General features: G+C 37.8%; 1 protein-coding gene across 1 annotated transcript in view; it reads left to right on the top strand.

Moving 5' to 3' along the window:
* Positions 1 to 11069: 11069 nt before the first annotated feature.
* The window catches only part of LOC132557067 (1-phosphatidylinositol 4,5-bisphosphate phosphodiesterase beta-1-like), a 93190-nt gene continuing 82693 nt past the window's right edge, over positions 11070 to 21566 (top strand). The window contains exon 1 of the mRNA XM_060221550.1: positions 11070 to 11168. Coding sequence (XP_060077533.1) covers positions 11070 to 11168 — 99 coding nt within the window. The remainder of the gene's footprint in view (positions 11169 to 21566) is intronic.

The following is a 21566-nucleotide window of genomic DNA, read 5'->3' as shown; positions in this document are numbered from 1 at the left end:
ACAAACTTAATCTCTTTGACCTGACTAACGACATGGGCTTTTTCCAAGTACTCTTCTCCCCTCAATTTACCAAATATTAACAGTCCGTGGACATATGAATTTGTGACGTAAGAGTACGGTACAAACGAAATCAACGAAAATAAATCTATCACGAAAATTAGGATTTTGCAGTTTTCTGTAAGAAATTGACGGGAGGTAAATGGACCCTTCACCTTACCATATTCTCACTGGCATATCGTGCAATATTAACTTAAAAAAACATCTTTCTGTGTGGTTTCGTTCAGACAGCTGTTACTATATGGTTATACTAAAGTTTTCAGTCCCATCCTCGTTTCAGTGAAAGTGCTGGTTGCTTGGTTGGTTGACAGGTTTTCCGTCTTCTTGACTCTACTCGTGTCCCGGTATCGTCTAACCGACGATCGTCAGTGTCGATCATGTCTCGTCTCCTGCAACTCAGAGATATCCTGCTAAAGGAGTCGGTAGGGTGCATTTTCGCCATAGGTGAGTCTTTGTTGGCACAGCATGTGCTGACAACACACTCTGGCAGAACCGGACTGTCGTTAGCACGCACTGCCAAGGATTTGATGTAGATGCCACGACCTAAATATCTATATCCATGACCTGTGTACTACTTTTTTCTAACTCCACGAAAAAAGTTTTCGTAAAAAATCATCGTCCATTTCACATAAATGCAAATGTATTATTTTAGAAATGTGTTATAAACTTTTTTTTATGCGAAAATGAAATTGGTATCACTGTAATTACTAAACTGTATACGAAGTTATTCTGAACTTTAGTTTCTATTAACCTTTCACGATTTTACCGTTCTAGATTATTTGGAGGCGTTATATGTAAGTGCGTCTCACAGTGTGGTTATTGTGTTTGTGAAGTTAACATGTTCATTTCAATTTTGTCGATATTTCTGATACGCAAACAAACGTGAAAATAAATCATCCGAGAGTATTTATTGATTAGCAGTATGCTATCCTTTAGTTCGGGAAATATATTCTAATTAACCACGTGATCAACAGGTGCCGATTCAAAAATAGAAGAAATCGGCTTCTTCCCCACGTATTTATGTATATTAACCCAAGTCCGCTTATTTCACGAACATTTATGATCTCAACTTAATGCAGTTTCGAATTCACGCATATGATTACTTTAACGTTAAATCCTGTTGTTTGACTTAGTATGCATGTTATTATCTAACACAGAAATATAATCAGCCAAGCCACTACCTTTACATACATGTATACCATAAATAGACCAGATCAGCCACATTCTTTGTCAAATATATATCATATTTCATTACGTAACAACACGTTTTCCGGTAAACCTTTATTTTACAGTACAATCCTCTTCTATGTGTACCTGTTAGGATCTAAAACAACCTGTTAATTGTTGGTCAACAGATCTCCAAAGAGCATACAATGTTATCAAATAGCGTATTTTGAGGAGAATGCTTGTTGGAAGTTTCAGAAAAAAGACGAAGATAACTTACTTATTTTAAATTAACAAAGCCGAAAATGTTTGTAATGACTCCGAAGTTTCCTGTCCTACCACGACACTTTGTTCCAATATCAATGGTTCTTCATGCGGTCACATTGTGGCTGTCAAGTATTGTACAGTTAGATATTTTCAAGATATTTGTAGATAAATATATATACTTGCCTGATATAATACATAGATAAATCTAACCGACCAAATGTTTGTATTTATCGACAAAGACGCATGACTATCAGTCTTGTACAAGAATATACGGCCTTGACATTACTTGTACTGTATACAAACTCGCGAAGTTTGCATGCACTCCCAAAATTTAAATAAACGTGGTTTAAATGTAAGGGGAGATGTATGACATCTAGATGTAATGTAACTTGTTTGTAAAGCAATAACATTTGTTCTTGGATCTATTTTGTTGATGTTCGCGTAGACAACGGCACCATCCACTGCTTCCGGTATAAAATGGCGGTTCAATGAAATTCGCCGCTGTTTTGTTCTAACAACGTGCACGAGGGAGTTGTAATTTGTAGTCACCCCAATGTAAACACACTTCGCTGTAAGTTCAGAAAGAGATATAAAAAAATCCCACGGAAGCTACCGAAAACACCGCAAGAATTCCTCAACTATTCACGCTCTTATGCCGCCGACGACAGCAGTGATAACACTTGTTGTTGTTGCTGTATCAATGGGTATATGTCGTCAAACATACACTATAGAATTCTATTGGTGATCATAATGATAACAGCACTAAAACACCACATGTTAATACTGAAATCTCCGCCTCAAAGTGACCAAACAAAGGGTATCGCAAATTATGTAAAAAAAAAAACGAAGAAAACAATATATTGGCATTGGAGACATTCGGATGTTTCCGAAATGTAGTAAGCATGCTCTGACACCATGTCAACGAAAAACGATAACGAGCATTTATCATGATACGTCGAGTGTCAACGATGATACGGAAGATGTTTACCCTTCCGGAACACTCGGTCTTGTACTTTTTGGGGTCTTTGTAAATCGTTCTTTTTGTGATATTTGCCCTAGTTGGGATTGAATTAAGACTTTTTGGATATATCTGTATTTTCTTTCATATTCTTATCTACCGTGCGTTCTGTACATAATAAACATTGCACTGTGTGTTAAGGTGTACTGATGATAGGAAGTCTGCTTTGTCAACTTTCGTTAGCAGTACGGGAGCACATTTCTCTGTCTTGGTTCTCTCCAGGTGACGATACATGCACCTACCGTCCATCACGCCATTAGATGGCACCGTGACCGCTGCGGCGGAAGACGAGATTGATTGGGGAATAATGGTGACAAATACGAGAGAGTGCACCCCTGGTGTGAGTGTCTGTTGTCCAGCTCCATTGCGTGAGAAGACGCCAAATCGATACCACAAATCATAACAAATACCTTCAACCCCAATCCACTACAAACTGCAATGTGTGTCTGTCTGGGCCTACTAATATATTCATATAGAGGTTCATGTAGCTCCTCTTCCAAGTACATTTGCATTTACACATTACTGCTGTAGAGGTACTCTTTGGTGTAGATATATCGGGATTGTGCGACAGTTCCGTGTACATCTTACTGTTACACTTTTATCGAAAAATGTTACTCGCGCCCCTTCACATTAGAAGCACTGACGCGAATATTCCACACAACATTAATATTCCATACGACGCGAACATTCCATACGACACCAACATTCCATACGACCTTCCTCTCCAAACACAAAATACACCTCGAGATGACTTCATATAGTGGTAAGTTCCATTCAACGTGAAGTGAAAAGTTTGTCCCATTCTTCACTCGACAGAACATCATTTATTTGTTTATTTAATTATTGTAATGCAGACAAAAATATGAATATTGGTGTCCTAATCTATAAAAACTATATGTATCCTAACGTACAGTTTCAATCAAAAGGTCAGTAGCTTACAACTATACATATATATAATATATGAAATTAAAAATTGGAAACACTTTGCGTATCGCATATATAAAAAAAAAATACAAAATATTAACATGAAAAATGAAGTTCCAAATTACAAGGCCTGGAGGAGTTAGCGCTCTTGAACTTTATTTGCCGTGTTAATCGTATATCTATTCCAGTAATACACATCCAACGAACATTTGTTTGTTAGGGTCCAGACTAATATTGGACTATACCGTCGATATTACTACATCCTATATATACATTGATATATATTATACGACAGACGGGATGATTTCAATTTCCATAATGTTTCCTTTCTGAATAGAAACGACCCTGCTTCCTGAGTCTATGGCATTTTCACGTTTCACTTTATGCAAGCGTCTGAACCCCATTTCATGGTTTCTGTCGACAGAAAACTCTTCTGGGAAGGCTATGTGTGATGTTTAACGTTGTCACCACGAACTCGTTTGAGAACATTCCAATTTACAGACTGTCCACACCTTTGGCACTTAGTATCACGCGGTTTTGTTCTACACATTTGTATCTTATACCTAAATTCGTGTTTAAAAGTGTAACCGAAATGTGTTTTTTATTTGCATAACTGAGAATGTACATGTAAGTAAAATAACAAAAATGTCAAGTAATACCTCTTTAGTTGCTAGATTCATCGGCGACGTTTTCATCATTGCAGCGGCCCATGTCAACATTGATTTGTATTTTCTTCCTATTTTAACCATCACGGGTTTTACATCCTCACATCATCTAAGGTCATATAAGAGCAACAACTCATCGGCCTATCTATAGCGTGATCTTACTGTAATGGCATAGCGTATACATGGTAACTTACGATACTCCATTACAATGACAGACACTGTCAACAAGGAATGGAACGGGAAGATTGCACGATATATAATGAACTTAACAGGAGAAATGATAGACATTACTGAAAGCAATTTTGATTTTGAAATTGATTTTGTATTAAAAAAGTACCCCACAATCAGGCGTTCAGATAAGAAACGAATAAAGTAACACGCGAAATAAAAAAATAAAAAAAATATCTTCACTTATAAAATCTTTAGACGGACTGATATTGCATACAAATAATAATAATTGTAAGTCATAGTGAGACGTGAGAGCCGCTGATCCATGGGCCGCCATTTTAGTAGTCATCTTCAAAATATGATATGTATAATGCTGCCTTAATCTGTTGAGAAGAACGAAACAAATTAATTACATTAAATTCCATATAAAGCAATGTTTTAAGGATACTACCTGTGGAATAGAAAGCTTCCACAGATTTCTTCTAAATTTGAATGTAACACTAACTGGACAAAATCAAAGGTAATTGTTGTAAATTATTGCATTACTATGAATTAGGGAACTGTCAACTGGTACTGACCATTCCCTCACGTGATATCGTTGTCCCTAGAAGACCTTTAGTCGGCTGGTCTATTAGTTCAATCGATCACGCGCGGAGCTAGTACAATACGAGCTGGACTATATAAGAAACAAAGCAATGAAGTTACGATACAGTTACATACAGACCGCCCCTGTCAGTTGGTCTCAGAGTTTAAGTAGTTTATGTAATATCGCAAGAAAAATCAGCCATTAATTCAATGTTAAAGAAACGACTATGTTATAGATCTGATGGTTATCAAATCATAATTCGCATCCATCCCTACAGAAGTCGCATACGTCTTCCCCTTTCCCCAAGTAGTCGCATACTTCCTCTTTCCCTAAGAAGTCGCATACCTCTTCATCCCCACAGAAGTCGCATACATCCTCCTCCCCCTCCCCTCCCCCAAGAATTCGCATACCTCCTCTTCCCCCAATAAGTCACATATACCCTCCTCCTCTTCCCCCAAGAAGTCGCATACATCCTCCTACCCCACCCCCTCCCCCAAGAATTCGTATACCTCACCTCCCAAGAAGTCGCATACATCTTCCTCAACCCTTCCCCAAGAAGTCACATACCTCCTCTTCCCCCAAGAAGTCATATACCTCTTCATCCCCACAGAAGTCGCATACCTCCTCCTCCCCCCCAAGAAGTCACATACCTCTTCCTCCTCCCCCTCCCCCAAGACGTCGTATACCTCCTCTTCCCCAAGAAGTTGCATACCTCTTCCTTCTCCGCCTTCCCCAATACGTCGCATACCTCCTCTTCCCCCAAGAAGTCGCATATCTCTTCCTCCTCTCCCCCTTCCCCAAGAAGTCGCATACCTCCTCCTCCCCCCCTTTCCCCAATAAGTCGCATAACTCTTCCTCCTCCACCTCCCCCAAGAAGTCGCATACCTCTTCCTCACCTCCCCCTTCTCCAATAAGTCGCATACCTCTTCCTCCTTCCGCTCCCCCAAGAAGTCGCATACCTCTTCCTACTCCCCCTCCCCCAAGAAGTCGCATACCTCCTCTTCCCCTAAGAAGTCACATACATCATTCCCTCATGCCCCCCCCCCTCCCCCAACAGAAGCCGTGATGCATCGGGAAAGGTTACAAGTGAAGATACAAGTTCTTTCAACACCACCAACCAGTTCCTCTCAATCTGCAACTATCTCTCTACTCCAACCGGGCCAACAGAACGGTTAATGCATTTTGATGAAACATTTTCCTTGTCGCTGTGTAGTTTTTGTTGATTATAAATTATAATTTTACCGCCAATTATTTTGTCAATGAACATATCCAGATGAATAAGCGAGCTTTCAAAGAACATCTTGCATTTTTATTCATTGCTTTTTACCTATCGTTTTATCATGGAGAAAAAAACATCCTTTTTCGTCTACCACATACTGCCTCTTTTACACAAATGAATCAATCACATTTATTCTTCTAACTCAAGATGAAATACAAATCCCAGTAACAGGGAAGCATTTTTCTATTGTTTTAGATATTAAACCGACTATTGTATATTGTATTATATTTGGCTACTGGACCTTATTTCGATATATAGCGGGGTTGACATTGGAAGTGTAGTATTTTGATAGAATAACATCACTTGGTGATTTGAATTTTTGTTAAGACCACACTTAAAAGTGGCACTAAAATGAGCTTCTCTATCCTAGGACTGCCTTGATCCATCTCAGCTGCTATTTGGTCTGTTTTGGTACAGTAAGGGATTCGACACCCAGTTTATTGAGAGATTCAGGGTTGCCTTTACAGTTTCAAGCCTCTAACCCAAATGATAATCCGAGTAACTGGTCACCTATACTGACCATTTTTATACTCAAATGACAGACACTGACCTTCCAAGGAGCTGACCTTCTTCAGAACCGAATTACCAGCACTGACGTTTGGGTAACTGGCCACCTAAAATGACCATCGCCATACCCCAATTACAATCACTGACCTTTCATGGAACTGACCATCTGCAGAACAAGATGACAAGCATTGACCTTATAGGAAACTGACCGCCACAATAAATGACGGATTCTAGAGTATTTATCCAAGAAAATGTATCCATGTCTAAACAATGGCTTCTATTGGCATTCTGACTAGATCAACACATTAGATAAACATCTGACCAAATCCTACGAACCTCTTATAACCGGTGAACAACTGACCACCATTACTGACCCTCTATAACTAGTGAACACCTGACCAGCAGTACTGACCTCTTATAACTAGTGAACACATGACCAGCAGTACTGACCTCTTAATACTAGTGAACAACTGACCAGCACTACTGACCTCTTATAACTAGTGAACACCTGACCAGCAGTACTGACCCCTTATAAGTAGTGAACACCTGAACAGCACTACTGACCCCTTATAAGTAGTGAACACCTGAACAGCACTACTGACCCCTTATAACTAGTGAACACCTGACCAGCAGTACTGACCCCTTATAAGTAGTGAACACCTGAACAGCACTACTGACCCCTTATAAGTAGTGAACACCTGAACAGCACTACTGACCCCTTATAAGTAGTGAACACCTGACCAGCACTGCAGACCTTATATAACTAGTGAACACCTGACTAGCAGTACTGACCTGTTATAAATAGTGACACCTGACTAGCACTGCAGAGCTCTTATAACTAGTGAACACCTGACCAGCACTACTGACCTCTTATAACTAGTGAACACCTGACTAGCAGTACTGACCTCTTATAACTAGTGAACACCTGACCAGCACTACTGACCTCTTATAACTAGTGAACACCTGACTAGCAGTACTGACCTCTTATAACTAGTGAACACATGACCAGCACTGCAGACCTCATATAAATAGTGAACACCTGACCAGCACAACTGACCTCTTATAACTAGTGAACACATGACCAGCATTACTGACCTCTTATAATTCGTGAACACCTGACTAGCAGTACTGACCACTTATAACTAGTGAACAACTGACCAGCACTACTGAACCCTTATGATAAAATGACCTGACAAGCATTGACCTTATAAGAAACTGACCGCCACAATAAATGATGGATTCTAGAGTATTTATCCTAGAAAATGTATCCATGTCTAAAAATGGCTTCTATTTACATTCTGACTAGATCAACACATTAGATAAACATCTGACCAAATCCTACGGACCTCTTATAACTGGTGAACCCCTGACCACCAGTACTGACCCTCTCTAACTAGTGAACACCTGACTAGCACTACTGACCTCTTATAACTAATGAACACCTGGCCAGCACTACTGACCTCTTACAACCACTGAACACTTGACCAGCAGTACTGACCCCTTATAACTAGTGAACAACTGACCAGCAGTACTGACCTCTTATAGTTAGTGAACACCTGACCAGCACTACTGACCTCTTATAACTAATGAACACCTGGCCAGCACTACTGACCTCTTATAACCAGTGAACACCTGACCAGCACTACTGACCTCTAATATTTGGTGAACACTTGACCAGTAGTACTGACCCCTTATAACTAGTGAACACCTGATCAGCACTACTGACCCCTTATAACTAGTGAACACCTGACCAGCACTACTGATCTCTTATAACTAGTGATCACCTGACCAGCACTACTGACCTCTTATAACTAGTGAACAACTGACCAGCACCACAGACCCCTTATGATAAAATGTTAACAACTGACCAACACTAATGACTTCTTATGATTACATAAACCACTGACCAATACTACTGCCCCTTACATCAACAACTGACCAATACTACTGTCCCTTTCATCAACAACTGACCAATACTACTGCCCCTTTCATCAACAACTGACCAATACTACTGGCCCGTTTCACCCCTTTTATGAACAACTGACCGATACTACTGGCCCCTTTCATCATCAACTGACCAATACTACTGGCCCCTTTCATCAACAACTGACCAATACTACTGGTCCCTTACATCAACAACTGACCAATATTACTGGTCCCTTTCATCAACAACTGACCAATCCTACTGGTCCCTTACATCAACAACTGACCAATACTACTGGCCCCTTACATCAACAACTGACCAATACTACTGGCCCCTTTCATCAACAACTGACCAATACTACTGGCCCGTTTCACCCCTTTCATGATCAACTGACCAACACTACTGGCCCGTTTCACCCCTTTCATGAACAACTGACCAATACTACTGGCCCCTTACATCAACAACTGACCAACACTACTGGTCCCTTTCATCATCAACTGACCAATACTACTGGCCCCTTTCATCAACAACTGACCAATAATACTGGTCCCTTTCATCAACAACTGACCAACACTACTGGCCCCTTTCATCAACAACTGACAAATACTACTGGTCCCTTACATCAACAACTGACCAATACTACTGGTCCCTTATATCAACAACTGACCAATACTACTGGCCCCTTACATCAACAACTGACCAATACTACTGGCCCCTTAGATCAACAACTGACCAATACTACTGGCCCCTTAGATCAACAACTGACCAATACTACTGGCCCCTTACATCAACAACTGACCAATACTATTGGCCCCTTACATCAACAGCTGACCAATACTACTGGTCCCTTACATCAACAACTGACCAATTCTACTGGCCCCTTACATCAACAGCTGACCAATACTACTGGCTCCTTCCATCAACAACTGACCAATCCTACTGGTCCCTTACATCAACAACTGACCAATTCTACTGGCCCCTTTCATCAACAACTGACCAATACTACTGGCTCCTTTCATCAACAACTGACCAACATTGACTATCCAACTACTGGTGAAACATTTCAACATAAGAAGTCACCCAGAAAAAGAAATGACCATTTCTGACCTCTGGGAGAACCAAATGACCATAACTACTGACCTTTTAATGATCCATTCCTCTTCAATGTAATTGACCCAGACATTAGTACTGACAAGTCATCCCCATGTAAAATAATATAGTGATCATTTGTATCATGTATTGATCAGCTGTCGTGGGATGGACACCAAGGTTGCTGTTGGTGATTTTGTAGGAATATTGAACAAGTGATAATAAATTCTAACTGTTTATTAATGGAGTTGTTGTATCAGGTGATTATCATAATAGTAGGAACACTGCACATATTAGTAAATGATGAAACGTGGTTTTAATTGTATATGATAAATAACTGATATTAACTATTATAAGCGTTTTGAATACAAATTTTGAAGTGCTTGAATACCATGCAAGTAACATCACAGGAACTTGACAGTTTACACATACATGAACGAAGTATACTTGAATAATAAACAAGACCATATTTGCAAAGTAGTTCTTTAGATGTAAACTAACCATAACTTCCTTGATGGTAGCACCATAGTATTTGTATTTTGTTTTTTTAAATTATGAAAGCAACTTAAATGTATGTACATATTGTAGTTGTGAGAAGTTCGAATATGAAACACAACGACAAACATATATTTCATTGAATTTATCTTGAACAGCCAGTGTATATAATTTCCCTATAAATATCTTTTATTGAATGATGAAAAGTATAATTTGCAGTTCGTACAACCACGGACTTACATACACATATAAGTCCGTGGTACAACATTGTTTAATAATGTTCAACTAAATATACAATACCTAATATATGCAAACGTACGTATTAATTAAAGTCTTTCGAGTAAAACAGTGATTTTTTTATTTCTGTTCAGATGCAAACAAAGCCCAGAAATAACACATTTATAAAATAAAGCATGACTTAATAACGTCTGAATTGTACATATTGCTGACAAAATTGACTAAGACCGGATTCGGATTAGCGCGCTTATATCTCAATTCACATACCAACACTAAATCAATCGCTTTCGAATGTTCAATAGATCCAACGAAATGTCATTCAGTATTTATACATATTCACTAGTTAGCACGCGCTGTCGTATAAATTCACCAATGTGCAGCTCGCCATTTTGTCCTGATCACATGATCGACTACCTTTAATATGGGCGAGTCTACCCCTCGCCTGCTTTTGTGACTCATATGTTGTCGGACTGTTCATAGTAAACACAGGACTAGCAAGCTGATGTGTATGATTCCTACTCGGCAGTGGACACCACACAAGAAGCAATTGTTTTTACGGACAATACGACTCGGTCGAGTTCACTGACAGTCTTGTTAGCACACCTCTGTAACCCGCGGGCAATATGGTATCGTCTTTCAATATACGATGCATTTGGGTATGATAATAATAAGGCGACTGTAGTGCGAGTATGGCGGGAGCTAAACCTGGTGTTCACGCTGTTCAGTTAAGGCCGATCTGCGTACCAGAGTCGCTTATCAAGGGCCTGAAATTCATCAGATGGGATGAGGTAAGATTTCAGTCCCTACGTCATTTAATTTGTGCTTTTAGCCTTTACAGACATGCCCATTACGTATGACCCCGGTTGTGTTTTTGACGGAAGTCCTACAACACCATGCTTATATATAAACATTGACGGGACCTGTCAGACTTCTATGACATACAAAATACAGAGCCTGTTTTATCGTATTCATAGTAAATGATGCATATACGAACGGCTTACAGCGGGTCGTTTATTGGAGATAAATGCAGTGATTTGACGACCGTCGTTAGCAATTTACACGGGAAAGATGTGAGAAGCAGTGGTTTGTACCAAGCTAGTGAGATCGATCTCTATAACGCTGACCTGGTATAGTGTCTACGGTATACGGTAAACAATCTAACGCATATGTGCGACTGAATAGGGTCCAATACACAGCCCCAGCTCCCTCATCAAATTAGACAGTAAACATACATGTATATCCGAACTAACGCAAGGCACATTGTAGCTATGTCCATCTGTTTACATGTAGTGACCAATAAACCTGTCACACGTGTACATGCGAGATACAATGTCTAGCACAAACACAGAATTGTATCTAAAACACGTGTGATGCACACCCAAACGTAAATATTTTGGTTACTCCCCCCTTATTAGATTTAGTGGTCACGCATAGAGCCTACTGCAAGACATTCTTTCGCACCACCTCCCAAAATAAACATGACCCATTTCAGAAATAATTATTTTTACTTTATAAATGTTTATATATTAAGTCTTTTTTGACAGCCCATAAAAAAGAACTCTGTTTAGTCACATAGATAGTCCTTAGTTGCGATTGATGTACTCATATTAGATTTGCCTTAACTCTCCAATTGCCCTGCATCCTCTTGAGTATCTAAACGCAGGACATGCATCACCACTTGGCGTTGGCTGCACGTTTTTAGTGTTCTAATTAAGAATTGGATACAGTATAACCAAATCACATACCAAACTCCATCGTAGAGGTGTTTTGTGCTTCAGTTGGACTTGTTAATGATATCAGATAAGGGTCTAAATATCGAAACCTAGATGGTGATGGAGGAAAATCAGAATTGACCAAATTGTTTTTTTAAGGAGCATTGTACCAATAACAATATGTTTCCTAAGAATAAAGACAGCAGCAAAATTATCAAATATCAATAACCAAGTTCTTTTTATCTTGCCTCTCGTAGAAATTTTGAACTGTAAAGCTTTTAGATTTTAGGTCTTGTCGAAAGTAAGCGGATATTGCAGTTGTTTTACAACTGTTCACTACTATGCAATAGAGCATATTATTGAAAAAATTAGCACTATATATTGTTCCTTAGTTTGTGATTTATTGGTAAAACAGATCATAGATAGTTTTTGTTTGTAAGTTGAGTTGGGGCTATTGTGGCTGAGTGGTTAAGGTGTCTGATTGTCTTATCACTAGCCTCTGGGTTGTGGGTTTGTGGCTTATGTAGTGCCGTCGCCAGGTACTGACCACAGGTTGGTGTTTTTACCCAGGGAACTCAGGCTTTCCTCCAGCTCCCAATGATTGATCCTTTTATATGCTGCATTTCACCAACAAGAGAAGAGAGAATGTCTCACTGATAAATCTATTATCATGCAGTATGGTTCCTCTACATTTTGTGATTTTTTTTCTTTGTAGGCTGTTTATTGAAATTAATGGTACACGCTCCTTAGAATGTATTCATAGAAAGATAAGATTTCCTCAGATTCTTCAGTCAGATAACTGGCATTCAAATTGATAAATTCTCAGTTTGATTTCATAGTTTTGAAATGTTTTAAGTAGAAATTATATAATGCCTACCATAGATCATCGTGAACAAAATGATTATCATCTTTCCATATTTACTGTTTTAGTATTGGTGATTTTCTTAAACCCTGATCACAGTTTTTTATTAGGGTCTTTTTGGGGCCAGTAATGGGTCCCATTCCTTTTCTTGTTAAAAAAATATTTTCAAATTTAAGACAAATTCCCAAAATTTGCCATCGACCCCAGAAAATTCCCTGCCAATTCACCAATATTCTTCATAGAATTAGGCAAAACTATCTAATATCAAACCATTAAAAAAAGCCCTGCATATCTTCCATCATTTTGTATCTGTCTGGATCATATACATATATTTCTTCTTGTTATTATCCGATCTTTTTCTCTTTCAACTCCATAGGTGATTTTTCTGTATTTTATGCACTTATATGTTGCCTTTTATTATCCTGTTTCTTTCCATGGGATAATGGGAGATCACTCTTCCCTTTCCATGTTTCTGTTACTTTGTTTCAGATGTTTGGGATCTCCAATCCCTTACTTCTATTATGGGTGATGGAGAATCTCCAATGCCCTTACTTTGTTTCTGGGTTGTTGGGAATCACTCATCCCCGTACTTCATTTCAGGTTTTTGGGAATCACCCATCCATTACATGTTTCTGGTTTTTTGGGAATCACCCATCCATTATTTGCTTCTAGTTTTTTGGGAATCACCCATCCATTATTTGCTTCTGGGTTGTTTGGAATCACCCATCCATTACTTGTTTCTGGGTTGTTGGGAATCACCCATCCATTACTTGTCTCTGGGTTGTTGGGAATCACCCATCCATTACTTGTTTCTGGGTTGTTGGGAATCACCCATCCATTACTTGTCTCTGGTTTGTTTGGAATCACCCATCCATTACTTGTCTCTGGGTTGTTTGGAATCACCCATCCATTACTTATTTCTCAGTTGTTTGGAATCACCCATCCATTACTTATTTCTCGGTTGTTTGGAATCACCCATCCATTACTTGTGTCTGGGTTGTTTGGAATCACCCATCCATTACTTGTCTCTGGGTTGTTTGGAATCACCCATCCATTACTTATTTCTCGGTTGTTTGGAATCACCCATCCATTACTTGTTTCTGGGTTGTTGGGAATCACCCATCCATTACTTGTTTCTGGGTTGTTGGGAATCACCCATCCATTACTTGTCTCTGGTTTTTTTAGGAATCACCCATCCATTACTTGTTTCTGGGTTGTTGGGAATCACCCATCCATTACTTGTTTCTGAATTGTTTGGAATCACCCATCCATTACATGTTTCTGGGTTGTTCGGAATCACCCATCCATTACTTGTTTCTGGTTTTTTGGGAATCACCCATCCATTATGTGCTTCTGTTTTTTTGGGATCACCCATCCATTACTTGTCTCTGTTTTTTTTAGGAATCACCCATCCATTACTTGTCTCTGGGTTGTTTGGAATCACCCATCCATTACTTGTCTCTGGGTTGTTTGGAATCACCCATCCATTACTTGTCTCTGGGTTGTTTGGAATCACCTATCCATTACTTGTTTCTGGATTGTTTGGAATCACCCATCCATTACTTGTTTTCTGGGTTGTTTGGAATCACCCATCCATTACATGTTTCTGGATATTTGGGGAATCACTCATCCCTTTACTTTGTCTCTGGGTTTTTGGAATCACCCATCCATTACTTTTTTTTCTGGGTTGTTTGGAATCACCCATCCATTACATGTTTCTGGATATTTGGGGAATCACTCATCCCTTTACTTTGTCTCTGGGTTGTTGGGAATCATCCATTCCTTACTTCTTTTCTTTTCCAGGTTTTTGGGATTCACCAATCCCCTTACTTTGTTTCTGGGTTGTTGGGAATTACCTTTCTCCTTACTTTGCCTGGGTTGTTAGGAATCACCTATCCCTGAGTTTTAGGTTGTTGGGAATAATCTATTCTCTACCTTTAGCTTTTTTTATGGGGTGAGGCATCAGAACATACTATTTAGTGTCCTGTACCTTGTTTCAGATGTTTTGATAACCTCACTTTCTCCTTCCTTGTTTTTCAAGAGATGGAGAAAAATCCATTACCACCCTTGATTATTGGATGATGGGAAACCTACCCTTTCCTTTTTGCTTATCAGTCCCCTTTTTTTGTCACTCACCCGCATTCTGTCTTCTTATGTGTTTAAGAAATAGGTAATAGGTTGTAGCATGGTCCCCGCTGACACTCGCCGTCTTCAATACTTTCCTAATGGGTGTTACCGTATACCCATTGCAGCCTCTGGCTAATACCAGTGCATTAGAAACCAGCTACCTCTGTAAGAGACATAGTAATGGTGCGTGCTACCTGCTCTAGCACTTTAAGCATCTGTACCAACTTAGTTTCTTTCTGCCAAAGTACATATACCTGTATATTATAGGACATAATGCATTATTTGATCAACCAGGAAAAGTCATTCTGTAGGCAGTAAGATGGGACTTTAACAAAATTTGCCTCATACATAGAAACACAAAGAAAAAATGTGATTCAGAAGGGAAAGGGTAAAGTGCTTCAGTAGCTTTAGTGCATACTATATATATACCATTTTAAATCCCCCTCCCTTCCCATTCTTATGTGTTGAGGTATTTGAGACATGAAATGATCTTCATGATGACATATTCAATTTTACAGACCCATACAGAAGTGATAGTAAAATATTATGTAATATGGAAAATATACGTGTAATTTGATATGCTGAAGAATGATTGGATGAATAATTTGTATTTTAGAAATCTTTGTCGTTCTACAATGATGTGATTCTATGTTAAAAATGGCTTTCTGATTCTGACATAAAGTCTGATAATTGATGTAGCCTTACAAAGTATCAAACAAATGTACAATGTGTGGACCAGCTCTCTTGAAAGAACATCAGCGTTTGATTAGTAAGAGAAAAGCTCTGCTGATGTATCATCTTACATAGGTTATTTGGTATGACAATGTTGTAAAATCTACCATATTTTCCAGGTTATAATCCGCAGAGCTGAATTTTACTGATTTTTTCGATTTGATCTCCATATAAGCTGCACTGGAATGAAAGCCACACGTCTGACTCATGAGAAAAAAAAATTGTGGCTTATAATCCAGAAAATATGGTAGATAGGAAAATGCATTGTTACATAATAATGTGTCCTATATTGGTACATATTGATGTGTCCTACATTGGTACATATTGATGTGTCCTACATTGGTATACATTGATGTGTCTTACATTTGTACATATTGATGTGTCCTACATTGGTACATATTGATGTGTCCTATATTGGTACATATTGATGTGTCCTACATTGGTACGTATTGATGTGTCCTACATTGATACATATTGATGTGTCTTACATTGGTACATATAGATGTGTCCTACATTTATACACATTGATGTGTCCTACATTGGTACATGTAGACGTGTCCTACATTAATGTGTCCTACATTGGTACTTATTGATGTGTCCTACATTGGTACATAGAGATTTGTCCTACATTGGTACATATTGATGTGTCCTACATTGATGTGTCCTATATTGGTACATATTTATGTGTCCTACATTGATGTGTCCTACATTGGTACTTATTGATGTGTCCTACATTGGTACATATAGATTTGTCCTACATTGGTACATATTGATGTGTCCTACATTGATGTGTCCTATATTGGTACATATTTATGTGTCCTACATTGATGTGTCCTACATTGATGTGTCCTATATTGGTACATATTTATGTGTCCTACATTGATGTGTCCTACATTGGTACACATTGATGTGTCCTACATTTGTATGTATTGATGAATCTTACATAAGTCTATGTTTCATGTTCTTTTAAATCAATATACTTTAGCATAATTTGATATAGTGAATGAGATTTTGGTAGTGTTTGACTGGCCGATCTGGAAGGCGCACTAATACATCTACATATTGCAGGAAGATGAATGGGGAAGCATGGGTGTGAGAAATCATGAATACAGATTGCTTATTGTCTGTCTTGTGGGTGTGTAGGGCTCATCACTTGACTGTATGAACAACAGGTTTGTAGCCATTAGAGACTATGCTACCACACACCATTATCTTCAAACTACCATGGCTACAAAGCCTAACTGACTATCAATATATGTTCCAGTGCTTTGGATCCAGTGACATTTGTCTATTCCCCAAAAATCTCTCGGGGATTGAAAGATCTGTATGCACTTGTAATCTACCTATAGTCTATGGAACTCCAATTAGGTGTGAATCAGGTATATTGTAATTGTCCTTCATAGTCACCTGGTAGGTGTAATGTACTTGATACTGACTGTCCAGTCTCCTTGACCTCCTGGGTTATTAGCAGTACATGTCTAGTAGCAAGTTCCAGAGCAGGGAGATCTTATCACATAGAACATTTGTGATTGATGTTATCTGTTAATCAATTTTACCCTAAACTGCATCAGCATATTATCACTTTACTGATTTTGGTGAATGCCTCTCATGTCCTCGTCATTGTTGTGATTGTGATGGATCAATCAGTCATACATTGTTAGAAAAATTGTAATGATCCATCAAGAAATGGATTTTTCTGCAACAAAACAACATTCCAGGATTAGCTAGGAATTCAAAGATATGCTGTTTTTTTTGTTGTTGATTTTTTTACTCATTCAGGGAGAGTTTGTCATTTTCCTTTTCCATGATTAATTACCTACTGTTTGACAGACTCTGAGAATCAATCAAAGTAAAGCCTTTCTCCTCAAGTATGAATCCTATTCTAGTGTTAAAGTATTTGAGTTGATTCTGTTTGTTAAGAACCACCTGCAAGAAAATTATTATTGTTTAGAACAATAGGCAAAGTAATAAAAATGATAAAGAAAAAGTAAGAATGAAGATATGGCTTTCAAAACTGGTAGCTATATGCTGAAATAAGGATAAGGAAATGAATCTTTAATGATGGATGACACCTCTATTGTTACAAACAAATCAACAGATTGTTGCCATACTTGTCCACTGGGTGTACAATGAACCCTGCTATCTGGAACCTGCATAGCTTGAGTACTTCTGATTTTGGAATTGATAGCTTGGTCCTGACTGTGTCCTTATATATTTCTTGTTATTGAACTTCCTCAAACTGTTATTCCAATATCCCACATTTCTCAAACTCATTTTAATCCCCATCCTTTAGATGTTCATAGTGTTTCCCCTCTATTCACTGAACTGGTGTTAAGCTCTATTTGGTAGATATCCTTTACATATCACTTGTAGAAGTAGAATGATTAAGTACTGGTTAAACTAAAGAAATTGGAGAATGGGTCTATTACAAGCATGTTACAGAGAGAAAGTACAAAACGATGATACGTGAATCACTGACAGTAAGAGTTATATAAATTGGGATTAGGATATTTAGGGGAGTTAAAACATGTACATAAAAATGTGTATCTGACTTTTAAAGAGAAAATTAATGACATTTTGCTGCCAAAACTGTATAGATCAGATAAATTCTTCCTCTAAAGGTAATCTGTATAGGTTTTTGTGTGAAGAATTTTGTTTACAACAATATCAAAGAAAGTCAGTAGATATATTGATAAAATACAATCATCATCACATGCCTTACATATTGAAACTGGGAGATATCATGATGTAGATTATGTACATTGCACCATGCAAGTCATTGAAGATGAATTTCATTTAATTTTAAAATGTCCCTTTTTTTAAAATCTTTTACAAAAGTGATATATTAAACAATTTTATTCTAGAAATACTAGCACGTTCAAATTAGCAGAGCTCCTATCAACTGACAATAAAAAGGATATTTCCAATCCTTCTTACTTTTTAAGAATTACAAAAGATAAAAGAGAAGCTTGGACTGACATGTATACAAATCTCCATATTGTAGGTTCGTCCTCCTCCACACTGGGTGAATGTTTGTAGGAATGTATTGTAGTTTGTTGTTTATGCAAGGATTTACGTAATAAAGAATTGAACTGAATAGGATCGGTCACCAAATTTACCTGCGTTGTGCATGACTGCAACCAACTGCAGCTCACTCTTGTGATTTTACAGGTGTTCAAGAGGACAGCAGATAATTAGGGCATTAAAGGTGGCATGATTGCATACTACCACCTGTTACGTAACTATTTCATTGTGTTCTTTCGTAGACATTTGTATTTTAGATTGCTTTAGAAAAAATTACAGCTGTTTCAGTGGAAGTTTTTAGTATAAAACAAAATGCTGGAATCGCACATATATAGTGGGGGTTAATAATGAACTAAACAACAAGATTCCCAGAGGTGTTTACTGAATTTGTGAGCAGATGAGGTTGATATATAATGCAGTATACAATAACAACATGGTGTAAACATTTTATTATCACCTGAAGCTTTTGAAATAAGAAGCTGCCAAAGTACGAGATATTCATCATTCTGCCATCATTCTCACAAATAAGCTCTCTACATGTCAAATTTTGCTATGAATGAGCAGTGCCTTGTATGGCAAATATTATGTTTTTCTCTTCAGTAAAACTCAAGGCATTGAAATGTTTTTCTCTTCAGTAAAACTCAACACATTGAAATTACAAGTCTGACAAAACTTCTGTACAATCCTTTATTGAGCTGCTCAAACAATAGAGTATTGAATATGTCATTCAAGGACACTGGACATTCACAGATGGTTGCTACGCCAACCTCTGAATACTCACACACCCTGTTTTCCTTGAACTATCAACATCGTCTCAGGGAGTTGGGCTGAGCAGAGTTGTACTGTACATGACTTGCCCATCTATATATGTCTCAAACAGGAACAGGGTAAAGAATTCGTTGTTTTACTTTTTCAGTTAATCAATTTTACCTGAAACCTAACTTGAATCTGCACATACATGTAGCTAGGTACTGAAATATAGGCTAAAAAAATATGGTTCCCATATTATTGCTTTTCATTGCATCTCCTCACCTGAAGCATATTTTGGAAACTTCACTTCTAAGCAAACATTATTTTGGTAATTTATTGTGACTATCAATCAACTGCAATGAAAATTATGACAACATATTGGGTTTGTAAATCTATTTTTTTGTTTGGTATATTTATATTTTTTCAAGTAAATGAATTATCAAAGCTTGCATAAAAAAATCCTTGCTATCACAGTCTACCGTACATGTTTGTCCTATTTCTTGGTTGATGAGGCTATCATAACCATGAAACAGGACTGTGTAATGGACGGTGGTGAGTGTACAAAGAAGAGGTACCTCATCAAAATAAAACACAGTTGAAATAAACATTTATTCACCAATTAGCAATTCTATTTTAAAACACAAACACATTTGACATCATAATTTTCAAAATGTCAACATCCCTTTAGATTTGCAGGAAAAATTACAAAAAAATGTCTTCTAGAGCTGCAATATCATTTTCATCTTTGTAAAACTAAATGATTCTTTCAAAAAGTCCATTCAGACAGATAAGACTTATAAATAGTTAACAGAAAATTGCATGCGTAAGATAATGACTGCAGCATTCTTTGGCTTTCTGTTCAGACTTTGCCTTGACACAACTGGAATAGCAAATCTCAATAACACAAATTATTGTTAATTTCTTCAATACTCTATTAGTCTCTGAAATTTCATTCATTCTCTGGAGACTTTTTGCTGAAATATCCATTATATCTGTGTTAATATGCTTGCATAAAGTGGGCTATCAGTAGAAGCAGTTTCCTTCTCTCATTCTGTGTGTTGCTAGTAAGGACATTGTGTTTGAGATGGAAGGTATGTAGAATGTTGAATGTAATAAATCCCTTGTAAATGGAAAGACCTTGTTATAACCTATATTTTGAGCCCATATTTTTTACAACAGTGATAAATTCAAATTGATAACTTGTATGAAAGAGGTTGTGTTGGATATGTTTACACATGTATTTAGCCCCAAGCTGGATATTAAGACTTGATTACAAAGCTGTGCTTGATTGCCTGCAATAAGTGGGTATAATTATGTATCGAATGAGTTAAGATGGAATAGAGCATGACGGGATGAACTAGGTATTTTAATCACTCTGAAATAAAACGGAATGCCTCGGTTTTATTCCCACCTAAAAAAAGAACAATTTGTGATGATTGATGGACTATACTGACAATTTGATATGTAACTCCCCAATGTTCCAGATCCTCCCCATTTTATGGACTTGTATAGATAAGATAAGTCCACTATTGGGGAGTCCAAGTCAGTGGAGCATTGACCTGGGTGGAGATCGGAGGTGTGTGGTTTGATTCCAACCTTGGGCTGTGGTTTTTTTTTTTCATTTTTTTTTTCCAGGAAACTGAGATCAAAGACCATTCATTGGTTGTATTCTTTGGTAGGAACCTTTATCTAATTTGTTCTGAATAACATGTGATGAGTCTCCAGTGTGGTGTTCAGTTAGGCAGTCACCATCTGTGGTAAGGAGACCTTGTCTCAAAATGTATATACCGGGTAGCTGACAGACATTCTTTTACATTCAAACCAGTCTAGAGTCATGCTTGAGATAATCATAATACTGATAGATTTCATATCACTCTTAAAAAGATTGAGTCATTTTTAAAGAGATGTGACCCTGTCTGCCATTTCCAGCACTAGCTTTGGATTATTGAGTTATGTTCATATTCAGCAGATGATCCATT

Source organism: Ylistrum balloti, unplaced genomic scaffold (genome assembly GCF_031769215.1).
Source record: "Ylistrum balloti isolate Yb309-2 unplaced genomic scaffold, AGI_CSIRO_Ybal_v1 Utg370620, whole genome shotgun sequence".
NCBI classification, from domain to species: Eukaryota; Metazoa; Mollusca; class Bivalvia; order Pectinida; family Pectinidae; genus Ylistrum; species Ylistrum balloti.
The sequence above is the reverse complement of the archived record's forward strand: the minus strand, read 5'-3'. Positions and strand labels throughout refer to the sequence as shown.